The sequence below is a fragment of the Leptosomus discolor genome, chromosome 8, assembly GCF_034619465.1.
Source record: "Leptosomus discolor isolate bLepDis1 chromosome 8, bLepDis1.hap2, whole genome shotgun sequence".
Taxonomy (NCBI): Eukaryota; Metazoa; Chordata; class Aves; order Leptosomiformes; family Leptosomidae; genus Leptosomus; species Leptosomus discolor.
Window position 1 is genome coordinate 14,261,716 of NC_141398.1, and position 23,125 is coordinate 14,284,840.

Sequence of the window (23,125 nt, forward strand, 5' to 3'; positions counted from 1 at the left end):
TTACTTATGCAAGAAAACATAAACCCACGCAAAGGCAGCTGGGAGGGAGTAATTTTATCCAAGCAATTAATCCATTATCACTGCCAAAAACTTCACATGAGCTACAGGTGTCACCAGACACATCAGAAATGCTCGTTTCAGCACTTCCCACTTGAAATGGATATCATCTCCTTAAAATGAAAGAAGAAGAAAAAGCAAATCATTCCATAAACTTTTTTTTTTCTAGCTGACACCATCTTTGATGGTGACAAACAGAACTAGTTGGGCATCACGATCTTCCCTCAAACAACAGCACATAGGGAAGTCATGGATTCATACTGGGTAAGACACCGTTGGGTCCCTGTTCCCCGAGTTTCTCACGCTCAGGGTCCTTGCTCTAGACATTGAAATTCTGGGGGTCCATAAAGTATATCACACAGAATTTGCGATACTTTACATGTAGGGCTGCATCTTACAGCTTCTCCTCTTTCCTCCACGCTCCTAAAAAACCCAAACCAATTTCCCTGTAATTTTTGTGCTTGCGAAAGACAAAATGGTATCTTGACAACCTCGAATACTGAAACTTTTTGCCAACAACAAAAACCATCATGTCTGTTTACCCAGGAAAAACAACTCTGAAGTGAAATCATTCAATCTTTCCTTAAGTTCCTCTGCTGCTCACAATGAGTTCCAAGGTCATCAAAAATCTATTAGGACTAAAGGCAATAATTAATTAAAAAAACAACCAAACAAAAAACCCCTATGAACGTTCAGTTAACAGCTTTATTTCTTGAATCCCCCAGTGCCCCTACTGACTACAGATCTCTACCACCAACTTCCCTTTTTTTTTAATAAACATTTAACTGTGCCAAGCCCCCTCTTTGTTTCACACCTTTTAGATAAAATTCTCCTGCCAAAGCAAGAGAACCGCGCTGTGATGAAAGCCACTGTGAGACGCATATAAAATCTCAATAAGCTCATCAATAAAATGGCTGCTTAGCTCCTATCCTAGGAGGAAAGTTTTAAGACGCTGATGGATGACTTTGCTGAGGATGATTAAAACAATGAAATAAATCTGGTGCTCGCAGGAGTGCAGGACGGATTCAGGGGAGACAGAGACACATGCCCCATGCAGTTTCCTCCTGTCTGCCTTGCAGGGTTACAGCCAGCCAAGCAATGCAGGGTCTGTGCAGAATATACAGCTACCACAGCTTTGCCTTCCATGCCTCACACTCCCTAATTCTTCACTTGCAAACATTTGGACCTGATCCTGTGGCCTGGTGTATTCTTCTTCCCCAAACACAAATAACAAGGACATACATCAGATGGCAAGTAAGAGCACCTCTTGCCTACCTTATTATGGGTACACAACCCTTTTCTTCAGCATGCCATAGCCTATTTCTCCCTCTCCCATCTTCCTTGACTCCACCATCCTTTCTTCCCCTTCATTCTTCTCTCATTTTTTCCTCATTCTCATACTTTCCATCTCCTTTCCTTAAATCACTTAAGCACTATTCAAACTAAGATTTTGGTAGAATTGAAGATCAGCGTAGATGATTGAGAAACATGTGCAATTATAATTGCTTCGAGCAATTATAATTGCTTACTGGACCAGTGTACCAAATCAATTTTACTAGGAAAGGAAACAGTATTACTTTGTTCCATATAGCCAAGGTATCCCAGACTTTTTCTGAGTTATCTTCCAAACAAAGGAATGCTAATCTTTTTGTTGAAACATTTCACATTTCAATGATTGTTCTGGAAAAAGCACCCTCATTTTTATTGCAGCATCAGAAGAGATGGGCGTACTCTATAAGTCTGCACGTTTACAAACACAGACATAACAGTGGCTAGCACACTCTGTGGTACTCATTTATGAAATTATTCTAGACAGAGGTGTGGAAAAGACGAAAAAGCAAGCTTCTCCTTTGAGCTTTCCTTCCTTTATTACAGTTTTTCAAAACCTCTATATATCAGCATGTTCCTGGGATACAATAATATTTTGTTTTATTTTATCGTTCTAGTGCATATAATCTTTACCACAGATTGGTACAGCTTTGCTCTGTGCCTCCGCTAATAGGTATAGTTCATACTAGTGGGAAAACAGCCAGTGACAGAATTCAGGCTGCAAACCTGATAGCTACAGACCTATCTCAATCCCGTTAGCAGTCTCAAAGCTTATAGAGAAAATACAGACTGCACACCTGTTTCTAGTTAAACAAAGAAAATTGGATTTTTATCAGTTTGACTGTCAGCTTTTACATAGCACTGTTTTGTCAAGAGCCACTAATGAAAGAGCTTAGCAGCAGATAAATGACATACAGGTTCGACTGAATTCATAGATTTATCTAAAACATTTTCCAGCAAGAATTACATTACATTCTTTTCAGAGCTGAAATAGGATTACAAAGCATGGAAATGAATGTCTTAAAATATATATCTATATTATTGCGTATGACTGAGCAGCTTCATTAATAATGATGTCTCTGAAGATTTCAGTTTTGCACATAGTCTTGGTGAAAGTTTAAATATACTGACTGTCTGTAATCCAAATTAATTTTGGCTGGAATTTTGAATGGATGCCCTAGGAAAGAACAGAGGGTTTCAGCAGTTTGTATGCTAATATATAACCCAAGAGTTAACATGTTCATTTCCTTTTTCAGTCTTGTGCATGCATGACTTTGGACATGGTACTTGCTCCACCAGTGTTCTTCTCCAACTCTACTTCTATGTGTTACAGAGGCACCATGTGGTTAAACTGTGTTGGAGATGATTTGGCTGACTACATACTATGCTCATGGAGGTCTGTATAAAGACTTAAAATACACAATGCTAGCTGTATGATGCTGCTGCTTGAAGACCTGGACGACTTTCTCAAAAGTCCACCCAGCATTTCAGCAGTACCAGAAGAATGAAAGAAACTTCTGAAAAATTGAAAAGAAGTTCTGAATCAACACAGCTTTTAACTGTCCTCTGAGACTATTAAAAAGAATGAGTTAAAAAAAAAACAGGATGAAAATGAGAGTCCCAATAGCAGAGCAGTAGAGGAAGCTCTCCCCCTAAAGCTGGAGATGCAAACTCAAGTCCTTTCCCAGAGCCACATCTAAGGCTACCCTGGGCAATGCAGCTGCCAGCAGACACCCTTCCGTTCAGCTGAGGAGTCAGAGCTGAATAAATAACATGCTAACCACATAATTTCTTTGTGCACATGTACTGCAGTAAACTTGTGTGCCTCAAGCACACTTGCCAGATGGGATAATTATGCTCAGACAGATCACTGACCTTCCTAATAAAAATACCCCAGAAATGGAGGCTGACTAAATAAATCCGTGTCATGTTATCAAACTCCCAAACAATCCATGGAAACCCATCTGTACTGACTAATCCAGCAGTCCTGGTATTCACAGAATCACAGGGGTTAGGGGTTGGAAGGGACCTCGAAAGATCATCTAGTCCAACCCCCCCTGCAAGAGCAGGACCACCTAGAGCAGGTCACACAGGAACATCTCATGAGGGCTGAAATCACTGGGGTTTGGGTACTCGTAAGTATTTCTTGATATTTTTTTTTATAGAGAACAAGCACTGAGAGTTCACTGCTGGGAACTACTCAGCTGTCTTTCTATGAAAATGATGAAAACACATATATATGCATTTATGCTAAGCTATTCTCTCTTTAATTATCATTGAGGTTGGTTTGTCACACTAAAACACTTGGGGAAGTCAAGGCTTTGAGACAGAACAAAATGCAAATTTCATTTCACCTTCCATAAATGGAAGGCATGATACCCATCTAAATAACACTATTTTATCTGGGATTATAAAGGTAAATATAATAAAATAATATTATATTTTAAAATAAGCTCATTATTTTAGAGTTACAAAGGCCACATGAGACACCACACTCTTCCTGAAATCAGGGAGGTTTCTTTCCTTTCCCCATCAAGTCTATTTTTCCTTCCTTGATGTGACCACAATATCCAAGCCCATATTGATGAATAATCACATTCACACAAGGCTACTCAGTTATTTCCCAGGCACTGTCGTGTCATATAATTATTTTCCATGCCAATATGCCCTAAACCAGAAAGGATTAGACACAGCGCCAATTATTGCTCAGCATAATCTGCTATGAGCAAAGCACATACCGCAACCCCAAAGACAAGCAACTCTGGAAGTTCACAGGCAGAAGATAACAGCAACTTGTCAAGTGTCCCACCACTCCCATGGAGCTTAGGGCTGGTTCAGCAAGCCGCAGCAACTGGCAGCATCTTTTCCTCTACCACCATGGCCTGTCATTCTCAGGAAGCCAAAAATTTAGGTTATCCAGAAGCTTTCTATGAGCATAGCCTAAAACACATTACATACCCCAACACAGGCATGCAGTTCCATTTGGCCATGCACTGGACGTTCTTCCATGAACAGATCCATCATGCTATTTGAGACTTACATCTATATACATTACTTCCACAAGGAAAAATTTGGCATCAAAAGCTAGTCCTTATTTTAACAAAACAAACATATTCCAAAAAACCAAAATAACTAAATACTCAAATTCAACTTGCAGCAAGATCTGCCTTTTATATAGTTCTTCTTTAGCTGGGATATTCAGGGGTGATTGAAGGGACCTACACCAAAGTTACAGGCAGGGCTTTGCTGACGATGTTTTATGTCTGACTCCACACAAGATGCACTCATACACATGGACATCAACTCCTATATATCCAGATGCCAATGTGCAAAACCCAGCAAATCACAACAGAATCATAACAGTATCAGTGTATCTAACTTCTACTCCCAATCCCTGGCTGAAAATGATTTTAACAGCTATTCAATTGGAACTCTGCTAATGAACTAACCCACAGCTTTAAAAAGGAACACAGATTTTTAATTATAAAGCAGGCAAGTAAGCAGTGAGGGAAAACAAAAGATAATAGATCAAATCATCTTGTCATTGATCTGGAGGTAAATCAGCAGTCACTCCATCACAACAAGAAGGATTACAAGAATGTATGAAATTACCCAACCCAACTATTTAAGGTCAGTATTTTACTCATTTCATGCAAGTCCCACCTGTGCCACAACCATCCACAGCCTGAATTTATGGACAATCCACTACACGACAAGTAGAGATGTGACCTTAAAACTACTTCAACGCTGACCTCTAGTGATAATAGGTGGGAATTTACCAGTTGGGAAGGCATCTTTGGGCCACTCTAATTACAGAGCTTGCTCTTGCATCTCCATTCCATAGCTACCGCCACCGCAAGGAGCATGCAGCCAAGGAGGGACCTCCAACTCATGTCTACTACCTACAGTCACACGTGACATATCAGTGATGCACCATGGTCTGTAGAAATTTTACAATTAAATCCAACCCTCTGTTTTCACTTACTAAAACCAGGAAAAGACAACAAAAAGGAAATATAAACAGTAGACTTTAAGACTCATAACTGTAACAAATGTATCACAGCATAAGCTAGGCACAACTAATGACATGACAACTGCCCACATCTTCAGGCAGCCAGCCAAAATGTCATCTTTCATCTCAGGGATTATAATACCAAGGCAACCTCTTCTCCTCTAATGCTCTGTAGCAAAAGTAGCCTTGCAGGTCTTTGTACACTGCTCTTGCAGCTTTCTCTGCAAAACAAGGGTGTGATGGTCTGTGTGCCCATGGGAGCAGGTATTTCGCCCACGCATCCCTTTCAATATAGTCCAGATGGAAGGATGAGCACATTACAGCAAGTTGTCAACCACCTTGTCTCAAGAAAGCAGTGAGGAAGCTACAGCTGCCACTCCAGTACACAGCCCACATTAATGTATTTGCATGTAGAATCATAGAATGGTTTGGATTAAAAGGGATCTTAAAGGCCATCTAGTCCAACCCCTCTGCAGTGAGCACAGACAACTAAATCAGGTTGCTCAGAGCCCCGTCCAACCTGACCTTGAACACTTCCAGTGATGTGGCATCCACAACTTCTATAGGAAACCTGTTCCAGTGTTTCAACACCCTCACTGTAAAGAGTTTTTCCTTATATCTAGCCTTAATCTACCCTCTTTTCGTTTAAAATCATTACCCCTTGTCCTATCGCGACAGGCTCTACTAAAAAGTTCGTCCCCAATGTCTAGGAGGTGAAGTAAGAGAGGGATGGTCATGGCTCACTGCAGTGAAGCATTTTGAGAGGGAGTTTCAAAAGTGGGAAGTGCTTTCACTAAGCACAGTGTCTGATGATCCCTGTAGCATATGTGTATGCACACACATGTACAAAAAACATACTTTGTCAGGAAGCTAGAAATCTCCCAGCTGGACCTCAAAGGGTGAGAACCACCTTTGGAGATGATCCCAGCTTGAGGTAAATATGAGCGGGTCTTATGTCACCTGAATCTATAAAGTTCCCTTTTGCATTGTCCAGATGTTGTAATCCATGTATTTCATTTACAGAAATAAGTGTATGTCGTGTCAGGGGAGATCCTCACTTTCTGTCAACCATCCACCCCAAATATTTGTCTCTGGTAGCAGTCCTCAAAACCAGAGTCCAGAAGACTTCTCCTGCTCTCCTCAAAACTTGCTTCATGGACTGTAAAGTTTTCCAGACTACTCCTCCACTTAGCTGATACCACAGAGATTTTCATGGAAGCATCTTCTGGTGCACACAGCCACAGCAAGGTGACTGCACAGCCAGGGGGAGAGCACCAGGGCCCTGAGGGAGCGTGCAACTCAACAGACCTCACAGCCAAAGCCAAATCAGTCACACCTAGGCACAAACAGAAACCCATGTATATCAAGATAATTAACTTGACTCTCCAGTAATTTTGACTGGAAAGAATCAGCTGTCAGAACAAACTTAACTAAGGAGACTGAAGACTAAACATGCAACTGATGTGAAATTAAGAAGTCCTCTCATATTGACAAATAAATCACCTGCTCATAATGAAAACTGCGCAACGGATGAAACGTCTCCACTGAATGAGTTGCCAGCAAGAAAAATCAAGGAAGTGGTTATTTTTCTGCACCATGGCTATACAGAGCACTTGACAAACGCCTGCTTGCTAGCAAGCCAGGCAGCCTTTGGCAACACACCTGGACCTCGCTTCCCCCAACATTTGGACTTGATGATTCTGCCATGTTTTAGCAGCTTACCCAATCACAGAAAAACACAACAGCCACAGGAGAAGGAAAACATACCTTATTTAAACACACTGACATCAAAACCCAACCTGCAGATTTGATGTTTCAGCTACAACTAGGTATTCCTTCCTCACGTATTCCAGCTGTATGTACGAGTGCTTAGGGATGTACATGTACAATCACATTTAAGTACCTATGGAAAAAGAGAGTGGGAGATATACACTAAATAATGAATGCAGAATTGCCTCTAGGTTGTCATAATCATTACCTGGCTTGGACCTCAGCATCAGCATGAACTGGTCTTAAAAACAATCATTCACTCATGTCAGTGGCTGCCAAACCTCCATCTAACCCATTCATTAGCAATGTATCAGGTTAGCAAGCTGCCACGGCAGGAAAATAATTAGCTTTCCGTTGTGGGGTGGCACATTCTCTATCACATTGACATAACAAATAACTCCATAAACTGCTATAATTTATTTGCTTCTGAGCCTTTTTTTTTCTTAATTACCCCTTCAGTTGGCTGTATTAAACACACACGAACTGTAACTACAGAGAGTCCTTTGACCAATCTCAGAAGTCAGACAGTATGAATAGCTATTATTATAAGCAATTTATGGCTGATCTACCTTTGGGTCATTTAAATAAAGCTTGATAGAATAGCTGAAAGCAGACCATGCTACAAGGCATCCTCATTACGTCTCTTCTCCATCATCTGCATGTACTGAGGAACATACTATTGTGCCCCAGCACACACCACAATGATTGTGCAATGGCAGTGTGGGAAAAGGACTGCTGCTGTTTTAAAGATCTCTTAATTAGGTCTGTCTTCTTGCCTCAACAAGAAAGTACACGTACTTCCACAATGGGTTTGCCAGGGCTAAAGTCAAGAAAGCCTAACCAGTTTTCTGCAAAGTGTTTTAGAAAGAGGCAGTTCAAAAAAGGAAATTCTAAGACATGGACAGTAGGAAGCAATAATATCACATTTCTGCTCATGTGAAAATGAATTCCTATAAGCATGTTTCTACTAGGCTCTACAGTGTGGCACCCCAAGCAGTTTCACCATGGCTAGGTTGAGGTACTTTATTCCTTCTATCAAAGACACGATCTTTATTTTAATCCTAGGAAACTGTGTATCAGCACTATCTTCTGCAGTGTGTTCATGGGTTAATTACATGGTGCATTAAAGACCTTACGTACAATGCCTTTTGATTTTCTCGCTTCTCCCTTGACCTTATATTGCGAGCACAGTGAAGACTTTCATTGGTACTTTCCCTCTCACCCAGTGCCACACTTTATCACGTGATTTTTAATTCTTGTGTTATCACTACTAGAGACCTCACCTGTTTTCACAGGGGAATATTCAGCTTTCTTGCTGCTCTTCTCTGTACTTCTGCAAATTCTTCTTGCTGAGTGCTCAGCAAACACAGAAGATCACACAAATCAGGTGGGAGGAACCAGTCTTTATATAATAGCACACTTTAACAAACACAAGACTTTCTTAATGAAGCCTGACAGACGTTTACATACAGCATTTCACATTGATATTTAACTAAAAACACTTAGCAGAAATCTTAATAAAAGGTCATCAAAATATTCAAGCAATTTCTTTCACTACATGATGAATGGTTTTGCTAAATTTCATTTACCATTGTGCTGCCTTGTTACTTGGCTTCATAGGATATCATTAACAGCCACTACTCCTTCCTTCTCTTCTGTCTTTAACAGGACTCATGAACTGCCTATCTCCCTCAAAATTCCCCAGCTTAACCAGTGATCTCCCTTTTGAACTCAAAATGTTTGAGAGGGTTTGAGATCATACTATCAAGAAAGGAATAGGAACTATTTTGGAGCACAAGAAGCAATACTTTTACTTTTTCTGGGAAAAGCAATTAACACCACACTCTTTGAAACTACCTTTGAGAAAGGAGATAACATTGCGAGCAAGTATTTCAAACACAAGAGGCTCAAAAGCAATTGCTTGGATATAGATCTTCTTTATTCAATGCTATTCACAAATAGTATTTTGAGACCTGTTACAATGCACTTTGTTCTTTTCTTGTCATTGCTCGATCTGATCAACTCCATTGGAAAAGAAAAAAAAAAAAAAAGAATCACATGTTGGATAAGCATGGAGTGAATATAGAGTCATCTCTTCTGCGGGTGATAAACAGTATGTGACTTGCTGCTTGCAAGTACTTCAAAGAACGATGGTCAGTAACCAGCACACAACAGCAATGTGTTGCAATGTGAGAAGAACTGATGCAGGAGAAAAACACTCATCTTCTACAGGACTGTAAGGCAAGATGGATTTATGTGTGCAATTTTTTAATAAGCCCCCCATCCAAAGGCTACTGTCCCAGAAACAAGCAAACAGAACCGAAGACTCAGCAAAACGGGCATTTAGAAGAAAGCAATGTTTTCCAGTAGGAAGTCATTCCTCTAATGAAAATTTCACTAGCACCAGTGTAAGCAGGAAAAAAAACCCAACAAACAACAAAAACATTACAGGGTTTTCCTACAGGAAAATAGCTATCAAAGTTTTTGGCCATCTATCAGCTTTGGAATGCTAATCATTAAGGTAACTGTGCTGGTGAAAGTGAGGAATTACTTAAAAACTGTTATTTTCTTTTTTTTTTTTTTTTTTTTTTAATCACTGCTGTACAGTTGAACATGCTCAAAGAATCAAAACTGCATGGATAATTACCCCCATGGAAGCAATCCAAAGGTTCACAAAGTAAAAGCTGCTTCCAACTTAAAAGATCAAGGTTTTAAATTAGGAAAGCACTTGAGTCTCCAGCAGATAAAGATGTTTGACCTGCTGGGCAAAGGTAATCGTCAGGGACTTAATTCAGGACTCTCACAGCACACAGCGTAGGGGAGCTTCCCAGGGCAGTAGTTTGAAACAGTAAGATGCTATTCAGAGCAACAAGAAAAACAAGCACTGCAATTTTACAAATATTAATAAAAAATATGAGAGGCTTTTAGCCTCTCCCCTAAGAACCCGTCGCTCCTCTTCCTTCAGAACCCTTTTCCAAACACAGGCAGAGGTGTACAAGTCAGCCCCTGGTCAAACTGATGTCAGGGGAGGAAACAGGTTTTCCTGATCTGTACTTCATTTACAAATACAGTTCAAACAGGACTGGAAGAAAAGTTCCGAGATTGCTGTCATGCTCATTCAAGACCTAAGACATATTCCAGAGAACGAGGAGTTACGATGCGTTCAGGTAGCCCTTGCATTAGCAACCTGCACTGAGTGGGACAGCCATCGTGGTTGCAAAGCACAAGCCACAGAAGAGCAAAGTGTTATGAAATGAAGTTTAACAAAATCAGCCAATTCCCTGCTTCCACCAATCAGTACGTCACCTGGATCAATTCACATCTTCCTTAATGCCTAAACCCTAACTTCCTGTGAAAAATAAGCAGATAATTACACTGCACTTAGAAGTAAAAGGAGATTTTTAATATATCATTTATCATCAGAGGGATGCACTGCTAATATACCAACACGCCACAACACTTCAATATAAGCCTCCACCTGCCCTCAAAGCCAAGCAAACTCTTGGATGCCTCATTGAACATAATGAAATAGTAATGAAAAAACCCAAAAGAATATAAAGCAAAACACACTACGTATACATCTTTCTTCATCGCTCCTTTTAATCACACTGCAAAATACTAATCAGCCATGTAGTCCTATTACCGTATTGCTGTAGCACCTAGCTAGTAAACAGTTTCCATTTATAAACAGGATTATCTGCAAAGAATAAAACACAGAGCTCACGAGGACAGTGACAGTGGCCTAGGTAACATCAGGTAATATATTAAGCTATGGGAACTCAATCTGGAGCAAGACAGGGTTTCAGAATCTAAGAGCTCATAATTTAATCAAATAATATAGTGTTCTACTGATGGGGAATATTATTCCAAGGATACAGCACATAGCGAGATGCACACAAGTATTTCAGACTCTGGAATCGTACACGCCCCTCAAATCTTTGCCACAGTTTTAATTAGTGACGCATACGAAATAAAAATAGACATCAAATAGCAGAATGGGGGGAGCAAAATTAACACTGGGAATACTCTCTCTAATGAACAGCATAAAGAACAAGACTAGCCGTAGGAAAAAGTTCAACTCCCTTAATGTTAGTTTTCTGAACTTTCTTGGAACAGCAAAGAACAAATGCTGGGGGGCAGTGTGTGGAGGAGGAAGGGGACACAATGTGAGCTCCAGGACTTCTTTTTTGTTGGTGTTACCTCTTATCTATCTCCATGTATGTGTGCAAATAAAACTGCAATACAAACTCAGAACATTCTTATATGAAACTTAAAAAACCAAACCAACCAACCAAAAACCCAAAGCAACTGATTGCTTCATTTTGAGGAGCACAGATTAACTGTTTCACTAGAAAACAAGCAAATCCCCAAATGCATCTGTATGTAAAATAAAAGCTGTCAGGGAAGACAAATCGCACTAGCACACTGTTTAGTCCAATACCCTGGTGGATATTAGCATGAAGGCACTTTCCTGTCTGAACCAGAATCAGCACCCAGGACTACACAGGACAGCAGATACATGAAACTGCCATGGTGAGCAGTGCAAGGTACTTTAGAGCTCTCTCTCATCTGTTTTTTGTTTTGTTTTTTTCTTTTCTTTTTTAAAATACATGAAAGTTGCCAGAAAAGTTATTCTTCCTCCATCTAAGGATTTCAGTGTTTCTTTTTTTTTTTTATCAGCACAGAGAGCATTTTCATCTTTCTGCTCCTGGAGCTGAAGCAAAACATCTTTTAAGAACCCAGGAGCCACGACATACTGAAGTTCTGACTCCACCACAAGGAGCTGGCAGCTTGTTTCCCACGCTCACCTGGGACCGTCACTGCTAAACAACTGTTTGGGGCACATCATCATGAACTTTTGCTTCAACCCACAGTGAAGTGACACTCCCTGCAAGCAGTTGCCATGGAAGTAACTGATACAGCAGAATTCAACTGTGATATACAAGTTATACCTATAGCAAGAGAAGAAAAACTGACTGCCTAAGAAATGCTTCTCAGGCTCACTGTAGCAGCCTGTAATGCAAAAATACTGCAAAGCACGTTCTGGAAAGCTTAGAGGATACACTGCTTTTATATTCTAACAGGCTTTCTACATTCTCCTACTTAGGTATAAATATTGAACACTAGTATAACTTCTGATTGTCTCCATGCGTCTGAGTAAAATGACAGGATGGACGCTTACTGCTGCCTTTTGGCAGCGCAGAACTCCCAACTGAAAGCATTTTGGCTTCTTGATGAAAAAAGAAATAAATGCACACAATATGTATATGCAATAAAAACAATACACTATATAAATAAATTTGTCAGGTAACTGATCTAGGCTCCGTATAAATGGATACTTTAGCCATGTCTTTGGACAGATCCTTCTCAACCTCTGACAGCGTTCTATCACCAGAAAAAAAAATCATATACCCTGGCAGTCAATGTAATTTGTACACTAAATAAATACCCTTAGAGGAAGTAACACCACCTACCACTACTTAGCCAGCTCAACACGTAAATACCAAGTCAACACTGGATCCCACACACGTGTGCTCAGGTATGTGAGCTGGAAATGACAAGGCCTATGTGGTTTTGGCGCAAGTTTTTGCTCAGCCCAGTTTGCAATTGTAATCCATGAACATTTAAACAGGTTCTGATTTAAGTGGAAAAAACGGTACAAGAAGAAAATTCTGTGATTTCTGCACAGGAAGCACACGTAGCTTGTGTAGCCACCAACTTTCCCAGAGTAGAGAGAGAAAATGGGACATGTGAGCAGAGAGATGAAACGGGGTTAAAGGAATTCCTTGAATTCAGACAACACAGACTGAACTTCCTCTCAACTTCACCAACAGCAGAAACCAACAACAAAACCTACTGCAGCTAGTTTACCAACTTCACCTACCAGATTTAGAAGCCAGTTCAAATGCCCAATGCAACCAAAAAGAAGCAAGTGTGGTACTTGTTTTCAATAAATAGCTGCCAAAGTATCTGCTACAGTTTTTCAACCTACCTGCGTATTCACTAGGCAATTTTAATCACATACAGCTCTTCATGCAACTTTAATGGTGTTTTTCCCCCCAAACACTAATTCCCCCTGAAACATTACTATTTCCTGGTTAACAGTCCCTTATTATAACTCTTTTTTGTGAAATACAGACTATCAAAGCGGGAAGTTTATGCAGATGTTTTTGCTAAGCAACATGCACAGAGGAACACAGAACAAACACTACACTGCATACACAGGCATTCAAATGCCTGAACTAAACACATCAGAAGGGAACAAATCACTTTGGCGCATACAGTACGGGTGGAACTCAGATTAGTTTGAAATTATTTCTGTTCATTAGGTTATTATTTTTAATGTAATTTCCTTTTTCAATAAATCAAATACTGTTTCAATCTTACAGACTAGACTTTACAATTTTATGGTTCCTGTATTTTCGATCTAGAAGAGACCATCATGACCACCTGATTCAATCCCTTACTCAATGTAGACTGAAGAACCACTCTCAGACCTTAAAGCTTCTGGGTCTTCTTTGCTATATATAAATTAGCTGCCAAAGCATGACTGAAAGAGGTATTTAAAATGAATATAGAAAGAGGAAAAGAGGACAATCAGAGGCACTATTTAAATTTCACAGCAACAAAATTCCTGATGTTTGCAATAGTCCTGCCTTGACCCCTACCTAAACAGCATTATGATACTTTCTTCATTGCTGAGATCAAGCCATATACGGTTGAGGGCATATCATATTTTATTTAAACACACTGCAGAAGGACATTAAATTTTACAGGTCAGATTCTCCATGGTGCTTGAGCAAAGCTGGAGCTGCAGGGAAGAGCAGCCAGCTCACGTGAGAGCTGCCAGGGTGCAGCTTCCCTTTATCCACCCAGAATAAAGACTCTCAGCCTTGTTACGGCCAGACAGTTCCCTCAGCCCCACATACCCTCTCTCCACCTGGATTTTAGAGGGAATACAGCTCACAGGGGCTACAGTACTGCCTCAACCAGCACCATTTTTTAACAGATTTGAGTCGCATGGTGAGACAAAGCCCTGTTGTACAGTCACAAAAGGGGACGGCAGCTCTGCCAGCTTTTACCAGGTTTTTGCCCCCCTTGAGAGCTCCTTCACACGGACGGAGGTCCCCACTTCCCATTCAGAGACACTCTCTAGTCACCTCATGCCTAAACATTGTAATTGTACATAACTGTACTACAGCAAGTTTCAGCGAGTCAGCCTGACAATACAGGTACACAAAACCGTGACCATTTACTCTCTTTGGCCACATCACATTAGACCTGCACCTTACTAGCTGCAACCATTTCAACCACATGACGCATATATTTCAACTATAACTATGAACCCAAATATGAAATGAGGTCCTGACTCATCCCACCTAAGGAACCCAAGATGACTGCATCCAATCTCCCTATTGCACAGCCAGGGAGAACAGACAAGGCATCTCCTGCGGATGTTACGGCCCTGAGAACACACGTGATCCCCTGGGCACCAAGCACTCGTATTTTCGACTGCGCAGCTACGAGCCTTCGCTGATAGAAGCTTAGCTCTCCCTGGTGCAGACAGAGAAACAACACTGACGCACAAATAGATAAATGCCAGGAAGGCACCGGGATCAGCTTCATCTTATCTGGGGCAATCTTTCAGCCATATAATGAAAAAAAAGAAAATTCTCTTGGGGAACTTAGAACAAAATGGATTTTGGTTTAGCAACCACACCTCCCCCTCCAGGCTCCATATGGGCTGAGGGTTTAATCTCATCGTCCTGCAAAGACACCGGCAGCAGCAGGGCCACCCTTAACTCCATCGACTGCTCCGTGGCTGCACGCTTCAGGCAAAGCAGCATTCAGCTGTGTACGCCTATTAGGGCTCTAATACTGGAAGTGGAAGTGGAACAGACAACCAAGGTAATTTAATCCAACAAGATAATTCACTTGCAGTATTACCCCCCATCCCCTCCCACTGCCCCAAACGAATCGGTGACAAGTGCCCAGCCTTTTCCTAATGGAAGAGGAATTGTATGCCTATTATCTTTACCCTTCACTCCGTACAAGCTGTAGAAATGTCTGTACCAGATTCTGAGCTTATTGAGTGAACTAGGATGTCTTCCGAAGCAACTACGTTGCCAGTATTTTAAAGCAGGACGGAGATCTGAATTGGGCACCTGTTACTCAACACAACTCTCTGAAGTCAGATTTAACTCTCTGGATGTTTTTTTCTTGTTGCTGCTGCTGTTGGTTACTGCAAGCATGAAGCTCAACATGCCAGCCCACACAAGAAGAAAGACTCTCCTCCATTCCTCTGTCCCTACCCTGCTTCCTTGCAGGGCATGTACACAAGATAAACACAAACCAGCTCCCTTAGCTGTAGTGACTTGAGACATAAAAAGCAGGAAAATTCCCCTCACCCCAAGATTTTCTCAGCTAGGTGACACCTTTTATCCCTTCTATAGAGTACTCTTCAGAGCAGACACTTCTTTGAGGTTCTGCCCTGTCTTTGCCCACAATGAAGAAATTAACATCTTCAGCTATGGAAGTACCTAGGCTCCTTCTTGAAAGTTGGGATGTGACATAGAAGATTATTAAATCCTACACATAAGACTGTTCTTCGCTCCGCAAGTTTTCCACTCTCTACTTACTTTCAAAGTGAATCTGTACCTACACATGCACGCAGTTGTGTAAGCCCCATGTGCAGTTACTCACCCGTCCCTCATCTGAAGGGCTGCCAGCACTTGTGGAATCAGGTTGGAGGAGTCAACTACACCCCCTCCTTCCCATGAGGGGTAACACACAGTGCCTCACGCCTGCCAAGCGACCGATTTCATTCATTTCTAATAACAGCAGGCTTTCACTAGATCTCCTCCATAACTCTTAACCAGGCATTTGTATGTGGTCTTACCACTGACAGACATAGCCGCTTCACTCTCACTCTGCTGGTTCGCTGCCAGCAATCCACAGGTCAAACAAATTGGGAAAGTATTATACGTTAGGAAGAGCCAGGAAAGGGAGGGAAATCAGAGTTGGATTGTGTCCATTGTTAAAACACAAATGTTAGTAAATGTAGAGAACTCAAATCTCACCTCTCACCCCTTCTGGCTCTACCAAGGGCGGGATGCAGATCACGACAGCAGTCACCCCACTCTTTTCCATGGCTCCACCTTTCCGACCACTCCATTTATGCAGCAGAGCATCCTGTACATCTACTCAAGCTCTTTTGGGTCACTAACACGATGTTGTTGATGTCATCGCTGCAACGATCAACCCTGAAGCACAACGAGATGATTGTTTCCCTGACTCACATTCACAGCGCATTTGTTCCAGCAGGCTTGAAAATGAGGGGATGAGGCAGGCTAGGTTTTCCTGCTCAGTAGGTTTTTCCTTCGATCTAATTAAAAACATATAGCAATTCACTGAAGTTCCTTGCAAACTGTACGTGCCCCATGCTTTAAAATAAACTCTGAAAGCAAAGGTCTTGGTATTTTTTTCTTTAAATGCACTCCCCAGGTGGACAGGATTCCTCAGGAATGTCTTTTCTATAAGGAAGCTGCTGAACCAGAAAAGTTAAGCTGCTTCTGTACTATCTTGGTTTTGTTGTTATTGTTAATGGCTTTTTTCCTTGTCTAAAAGCTAACAAGGAAAGCCACTCTTGGTTCTCTGACATGCAGAGAAGTGACAGTACAGCCCACTGGAAACAGGCAGCTCTGGTCACCTTGGTCTGAAACTGGGTCAGGGATGCCAGCTTGTGGTTATAGCCAAGGAATATGCAAGTAATGCTGGGGATTCAGATGCTGAGGATAAGACAACCCTTTTCTTGCAGGCGGAACTCAGGTAATTCAGCTTTAGCACTCTGAGAGAAGGCAGAGTCCTCACAACTAAGGCATGGTTTCATTACAATTTTTTAAAAAGGCCCCATTTCTGGGAGATGTGTCCAGGGATCTATGCAAACAGCCAAGCCAAGAGCCACCCTGCCATACCACCTTAATCCAAAGGCAAGCCACCACTGGGAGATGCATTATGTTGGTGCTTGTGGAGAAGATGAACCAATAGAAAGTCAATCCAGCTCCAAACGGTGTTAAGAGCGCTGGAGAAATTCAGTGGGAAAGACTACATAGACTTGACACGTTATGCTTGTAACTCCATCCCCAACACTGAAAACAGACCTTTTCCCTGCCAAGAGTCACTCCGACCTGGGAGCTGCAGCAGAGCGCAGTGCACACAAAAAGCCTGTGAGCACATCAGGAAGGCTCTTGTCATCAAACAAGTGCTAGAAGAAACTCTGGACCGGCTAGCTACCACACCACCAGCTCCCAAATTCAGCCTTTCTCAGGAACTGTCCCTAAATGCCTCAAAAAATGCCTGTCCTCATCTCCAAATGCAGAGTGCCCTTAAGCTGTACAGAGAACAAATTCCTTCAGGGCTGTAACAACCAATTAAGGGATGTGAAGCAATTACTTTTATACCCATACAAATGAAACTCCTCCAATGCAATTAACTATCCCTTATCATCTACTGTTGAATTTGCAGAAAGCATATGCTGTACACTGTCTCCTCCCCTAGCTTTTCCACAACTTTAATCAGTTTGTTTTAGCTAATGTAATGGAACCTACCTATTCTAGAGAAATAACATATGGCTGCAAATTATCTGAATATTTTTAAATGTCTTTTTTCATTTTAAATATAATTTCATTTGAGATTTTGCAGCTTTCATTTCTATTAATAAATTATCATTTCTTCTTTATAAGTGATGAGCTAGTGTGTCATGTAATTTTTTCCTCTAAATAGACCAAGACTTTGATCTAATGCAAGCCCTTGCTGGGAGTAGAGAGACTTTCTGTCTAATTTAGTTATGAAAAATATTCAATTAAACTTGGGAGTTTAATTCATTTAGTTATGAAAATTAAATGAGCTCAATAAGGTACATTTGATTTGCCTCAGGAAAAAAAAAAAAAAAAAAGAGAGAAGAATCTCTGAAAGTGGAACAAATAAGAAGGCAGAACAAAAGTAACTTTTCCTGGCTATGTTGAAAGGTGGGTAACATGAAGAGCCTGAGTTCCGTTTTGTGTGCCTGTATAAAACATATCCACAATATGAGTTCATGCAAAATTTACATCCAGAAGGCACACGAATATCTGATGTTAACACCCTAATTGTCTCCTGGGGAACAAAAATCCCTGTAGGTCATAATCAAGGCCACCCCAGTCAAGGGAAGATCAGGCTCCTCACACCAGGAAGACACCATCCACACACAACTCTTCTCCATTTAGCGAAAAAGGAAAATATTTGAATTGTTTTTCAAAACCAGAACAGAGCAACACAGGTCTCTCCAACAGAAGCCTCCTCCTAGTTTTGCAGCTGCCACTTACCATTTTTGCAGATAGGACAGCACTGATCAGGCTCATACACCGGATCCACGCACTCGGTCTGAGGACAAGCTGAGACAGTGCACAGCACTTCACCATTGGCTTCACAGCGACACTTCTCACATGGAGAAACCTGAAACACAAATCCAGTCACCTTTTAACTCTTTCACTTAATGTCCTCCTGAAGTGTGCAACGCCTGCCTTCCCATCTACATTGTTCTTTCCTTCACCTCTTCCCCCTGCCGCCCTCCCGCCCCCCCTCCTTTGAAACAAATGCTTTTTGTGGTCTGAATAATGCCGAGAGCAAGGCTGGGCTCCTGTGAAGTGACAGAACCACAGCAGAAAGAAACCACACATTCTGCTCTGAACATGTGCACCAAATGGGAAAGTCAAAGGGATCCTGGGAACAAATAAAGCAAAAATTTCCCTGCCACATTTCTAATGAACTTTCAACAAATTAAGTTCATAATTTAGATGAAATCTGGCTTAATTCCATTAGAGGTTCAAAAAGTAATTTAGCAAAAAATACTGTATTTGAAAAATAAAAATTTTGCTAAATAAAATACAAAACTTCTTTTAACGGAAAATCTTATTGCAATTTTTCCAGGTTTTTGGTAGTAAGAAGTCGCATTTTATTGAAAATCATAACTTTCAAAGACAAGTAAGGAAAAAACCCCATCCTTTGAATTCAGGTATTTCCCATAGCTTGAATGTATTTGGACCACTCTTGTAATACTCGTAACTTTCTGAAAAGTAATTGCAATTCAAACAAAAAGGTGAAGCAAAATACAGGTTATCTTTTACCTACTGAAATGTCACTGGTTTTGAAGAACTCTACAGAATAGAAGCACCCTAAGTTCTTGCATGAGCTTCTTCAATGAAATTACTTTCAAACAAAATAGCATCAAGGCCCTATTTAGGAAAAAATGGACTTTCAACTGTCTGCCTTTGCCACATGTACAATTCCAGCTGTCCTCTTCAGTGCTCCCGACCAGGCACTGCACATTGCATCGCTGACATCCTTGTACCACACAAGGAGCTGGAGGTAGAGGAAAGCAAGGGTGCTAAAGAGCAATAAATGGTATACTGTAAACCTCCTTGCTGCACTCCAAAAAACCACACTGGCATCCATGCTCAGAGTGCAGGATGAAAATGCACCTGAATGTTATTATTAGTGATTCTCTAAACCTATAATCTGTGCATATTCTTGGTTTGCTTAAGGATGAGGCCATTTTTTAACAGACCCTTTTTCATTCCAGATTCCAGTTGATGTGAACAACCACCCATCACGTTTCTTCAATAAAAGCAGAGTAATCTCAAATCTAATAAATAAATAAATAAATAATTCTTCCCTGTGAATAATCATCCAGATGTGTAACTTGCAGATGATCTGTTTCTTCTCCCTATTTCTTTGGCAGACCATCACATTTTTTCGTCAAATCCAGTCTCCACTTGTTTGCCTCTTTCTTATTCTTCTCACTTCCAAAGTTCAAACACGTTGATGCTTGTGCAGCACCATCTCAAACTAAATGCTCATCCATGCTTCGCCACTTCTCTTCCCACCTGCCAGGGCTGTTATTCGCTTATGCACTCACATATCTTTCACACTGTCCCCTCTGCTTAGAGAGCCTAAACAGAGTCTCTCGCTGTGTTGCTTTCTGCTTTTATTACTATTATTTATTTCAGGCTTTCTTTGCTTTACACTCTACCAAGGATAGCACCACACCTTACATTTATAAAATGCTACAAGGAGGCTGACAGCCCAGTACTGCAGATTTTTATTGCAGGCTTTAGGACAAGAACTTTGTTCTGTAACTGTCTATGAACTGCCATATTCATTTGCAGAGCTGGAGTGTCAGTGGATGACCCAGTGTTCAGAATCAAGAGACTCAAGTATTCCAGGTAAGCACTTGAACCGCACATGAAGTTTTGAGTGTCAGCAAACCTGAGCTCCTAAGTATCGGCAAGTCAATAGTAAGAACTCTTCCCTCTAGAGTTATATCCAGGAATAATACTAAATTACAACAACGTGCTTTTTGAGGACGGCTGATATATTTATATTATTTGTAAGGAATCCTGCTTGATCAAAGCTACCAGAACTCAAGTCCAAGGATCAGGCTTAACAAGGCAAACCTATAGCTTTCAATTGGTTTTAACGTTTTTTACCATGACTTGAAAGAGATGCAAATTTGCCAGTCATCACAGTTCAACCAGACCAGTAACTACAATAGATATTCCCTCCCCCAGGACACCACTTAGCAGCTATGCCATTCAATATTAGAAGTGATGTAAAAACTAGAGTATCTGATGATAATCAGGAAACAAGACAGCACACAGATGTTATTCCTAAAATCTCTCATCTGTAAAATTTAAACGTATTCTAATTATGTAGGTTGTTTACTAGAATTCCAAATTTGACAGAAGCCTAAAATTCTTAGAAGAAGCCACCATTTAATGAAGCACTGAAAATACTATTGAATTAGGAATAAAATTGATCTAATCTTTATCCAATAATGATGATTCGGAATAATGCACTTCCATCCTATACAGCACATACACTCAAAGGCTAAATCTTCTGTGAACAGAGTAAACTGTTAACGTGATACTGCAGTCATGAATACCCTTCCTGTTTAACAGATCATGGGATTTCAGGGGAATACACATAGGATACCTTTAATAAGTACTGTCATCCGTACAACCCACCAATGTGAGTAATGGCAGCAGAATTAAGGAAGGTCTTATTTCTACAAAGCTCTTTTCAGGCATGTAAGTGAACTACAGTGGCTGCTAAAACGGTATTAGTGTCAACATTTATCTGTTCCATCTTTGGACTAAACAGCAGTGCATTGCTTTCTACATATCATCAGGATGCAGCAAGAACTACAGAAAACCCCCACTTGTTTTCACATCTTAATGGCAGCTTAATATTAGGAGACATAATCATCACTAGAGAGAGAGAGACAATAAGAAAGTATGTATATGTAACAACAGCTAAATAAATCAGAATGAAAAACTACATTTGGTCCTTCATTTCGTCTCTTCTACTCTTACATTCCCTGCAGTGCAGTTCCTAGTGGCAGCCAATGCAACCAACATCCCATTTGTTCATTTGGGAAACAACCAGCCCGGCAGCACTCGCGCTTAGCACATCTGACATAACCAGGCTGAACTGGAAATAACACCACCTATCAACCTCTCTCTGAAGACTAAGGATACCACATCTCTGTGGTCTACAGATGAAGCTATTAACTCCACAGCAGCAGTAGTTCTGCCTATGCAAAAACTGTGGGAAGACGAGAGGCACAGAAGTCTTACGTATTCACCAGGCAGCCATAAAACCTGTAGAAAATCAAGTACAGATGGCAAAAAAAATTCTTCAGAATTGTTTAAAGGGAAGTTTGTAAGCAGATGTATACATGGAGCTGCAGATGTACAAAAGCAAACATGCCATTGTGTAAATATAGATTTTCCACTAGTGGGATGTGAAGGAAACTGTAAGGGTAAGTAAGGGTAGTAGGTTTATCCAGCAACTTAGTGTAAATTGACACAAGTGACAAATCATTTGCACTCATTTAAGTTCCGGTCCAAAGTAATTTCAGCTTTCTCCTCCCTCTTTCCACATGTCAAACTTTAATTAAAACAACAAAACAAACCAAAACCGAACCAAAAACAAACCCATAAAAAGTCTGAATTAAAAAACACATATAATCTACATTTGGTTCCTTCAGCCCAAGGTCTAAGTTAAAAAAAAATAATAAATCAGTCATAATCTCAAACTTATTTGCTATTGTGCTGGAATTTTTCTTACTATTTCCTTGCCACTTACACAACTCAGGAGAATGTGAATGGGTTTAGGCTGACAAGAATAAATATACAAGCCTTATTTTTACTTCTCTGTGTCTTCAAAATACACAAATGTTTCAAAATGCATTTGGGTTTGTTGACTTCCAGATTTCCAAGTAACTTATTGCCCTGGTTTGAGCTAAACCAGAATTTATTCTGTTCAGTGATTTTCATTTTCATTTAAATCTCTTCTAAGTAACTGCACTTTCTGAAATCAACAGCATGTTTTTCCAGACAGTGACTGCTTCTCGTAGTGGTAACGCCTGATGTTTATAGTTAATACCAAGGAATGGTATATAGAAAGGCCCTTGCTTATACTTGCTCCTTTAGCAACCAAGGTCACTGCTAAATCTTGTACCCCACGTTGAAGTGCCCTAAGTGCAAAGGTTCGCACATACATAATAAGGTCTCACCTGCAGGGAGGAGCGAGCCAGGCAGGTGACCCAAAACTGACCAACGAAGTATTCCATCCCATAGACATCATATTCAGTACAAAGCTGAGGGATCACGAGGGCCAAGCTCTCTTCTTTGATGGCCAACATCCGAGGAGGACTCTGTCTATTATTCTGTCTGTGATCCTGATCAGTGCATTACTGAATCCAGCTCCTGCACCCAGTTCCCATCTGCTGCTGAGTCCACTGGGACTGCCCCAGCGCCAGCCCTGCAGTGTCAGTGGTGACCTATTGTCATCGAGGGAGGGGGTGGGGAGCGGGCAGCTTGGGATTGGTTTGAGGTTGTGGAGTCTCCTTCTCTG

The 23,125-nt window shown here is 40.9% G+C and overlaps 1 protein-coding gene across 1 annotated transcript in view; it reads right to left on the reverse strand.

The window, feature by feature from the left end:
- VWC2 (von Willebrand factor C domain containing 2) overlaps positions 1–23,125 on the reverse strand; it is a 58,053-nt gene that overhangs the window by 31,029 nt on the left and 3,899 nt on the right. The window contains exon 2 of the mRNA XM_009956252.2: positions 18,532–18,661. Coding sequence (XP_009954554.1) covers positions 18,532–18,661 — 130 coding nt within the window. The remainder of the gene's footprint in view (positions 1–18,531; positions 18,662–23,125) is intronic.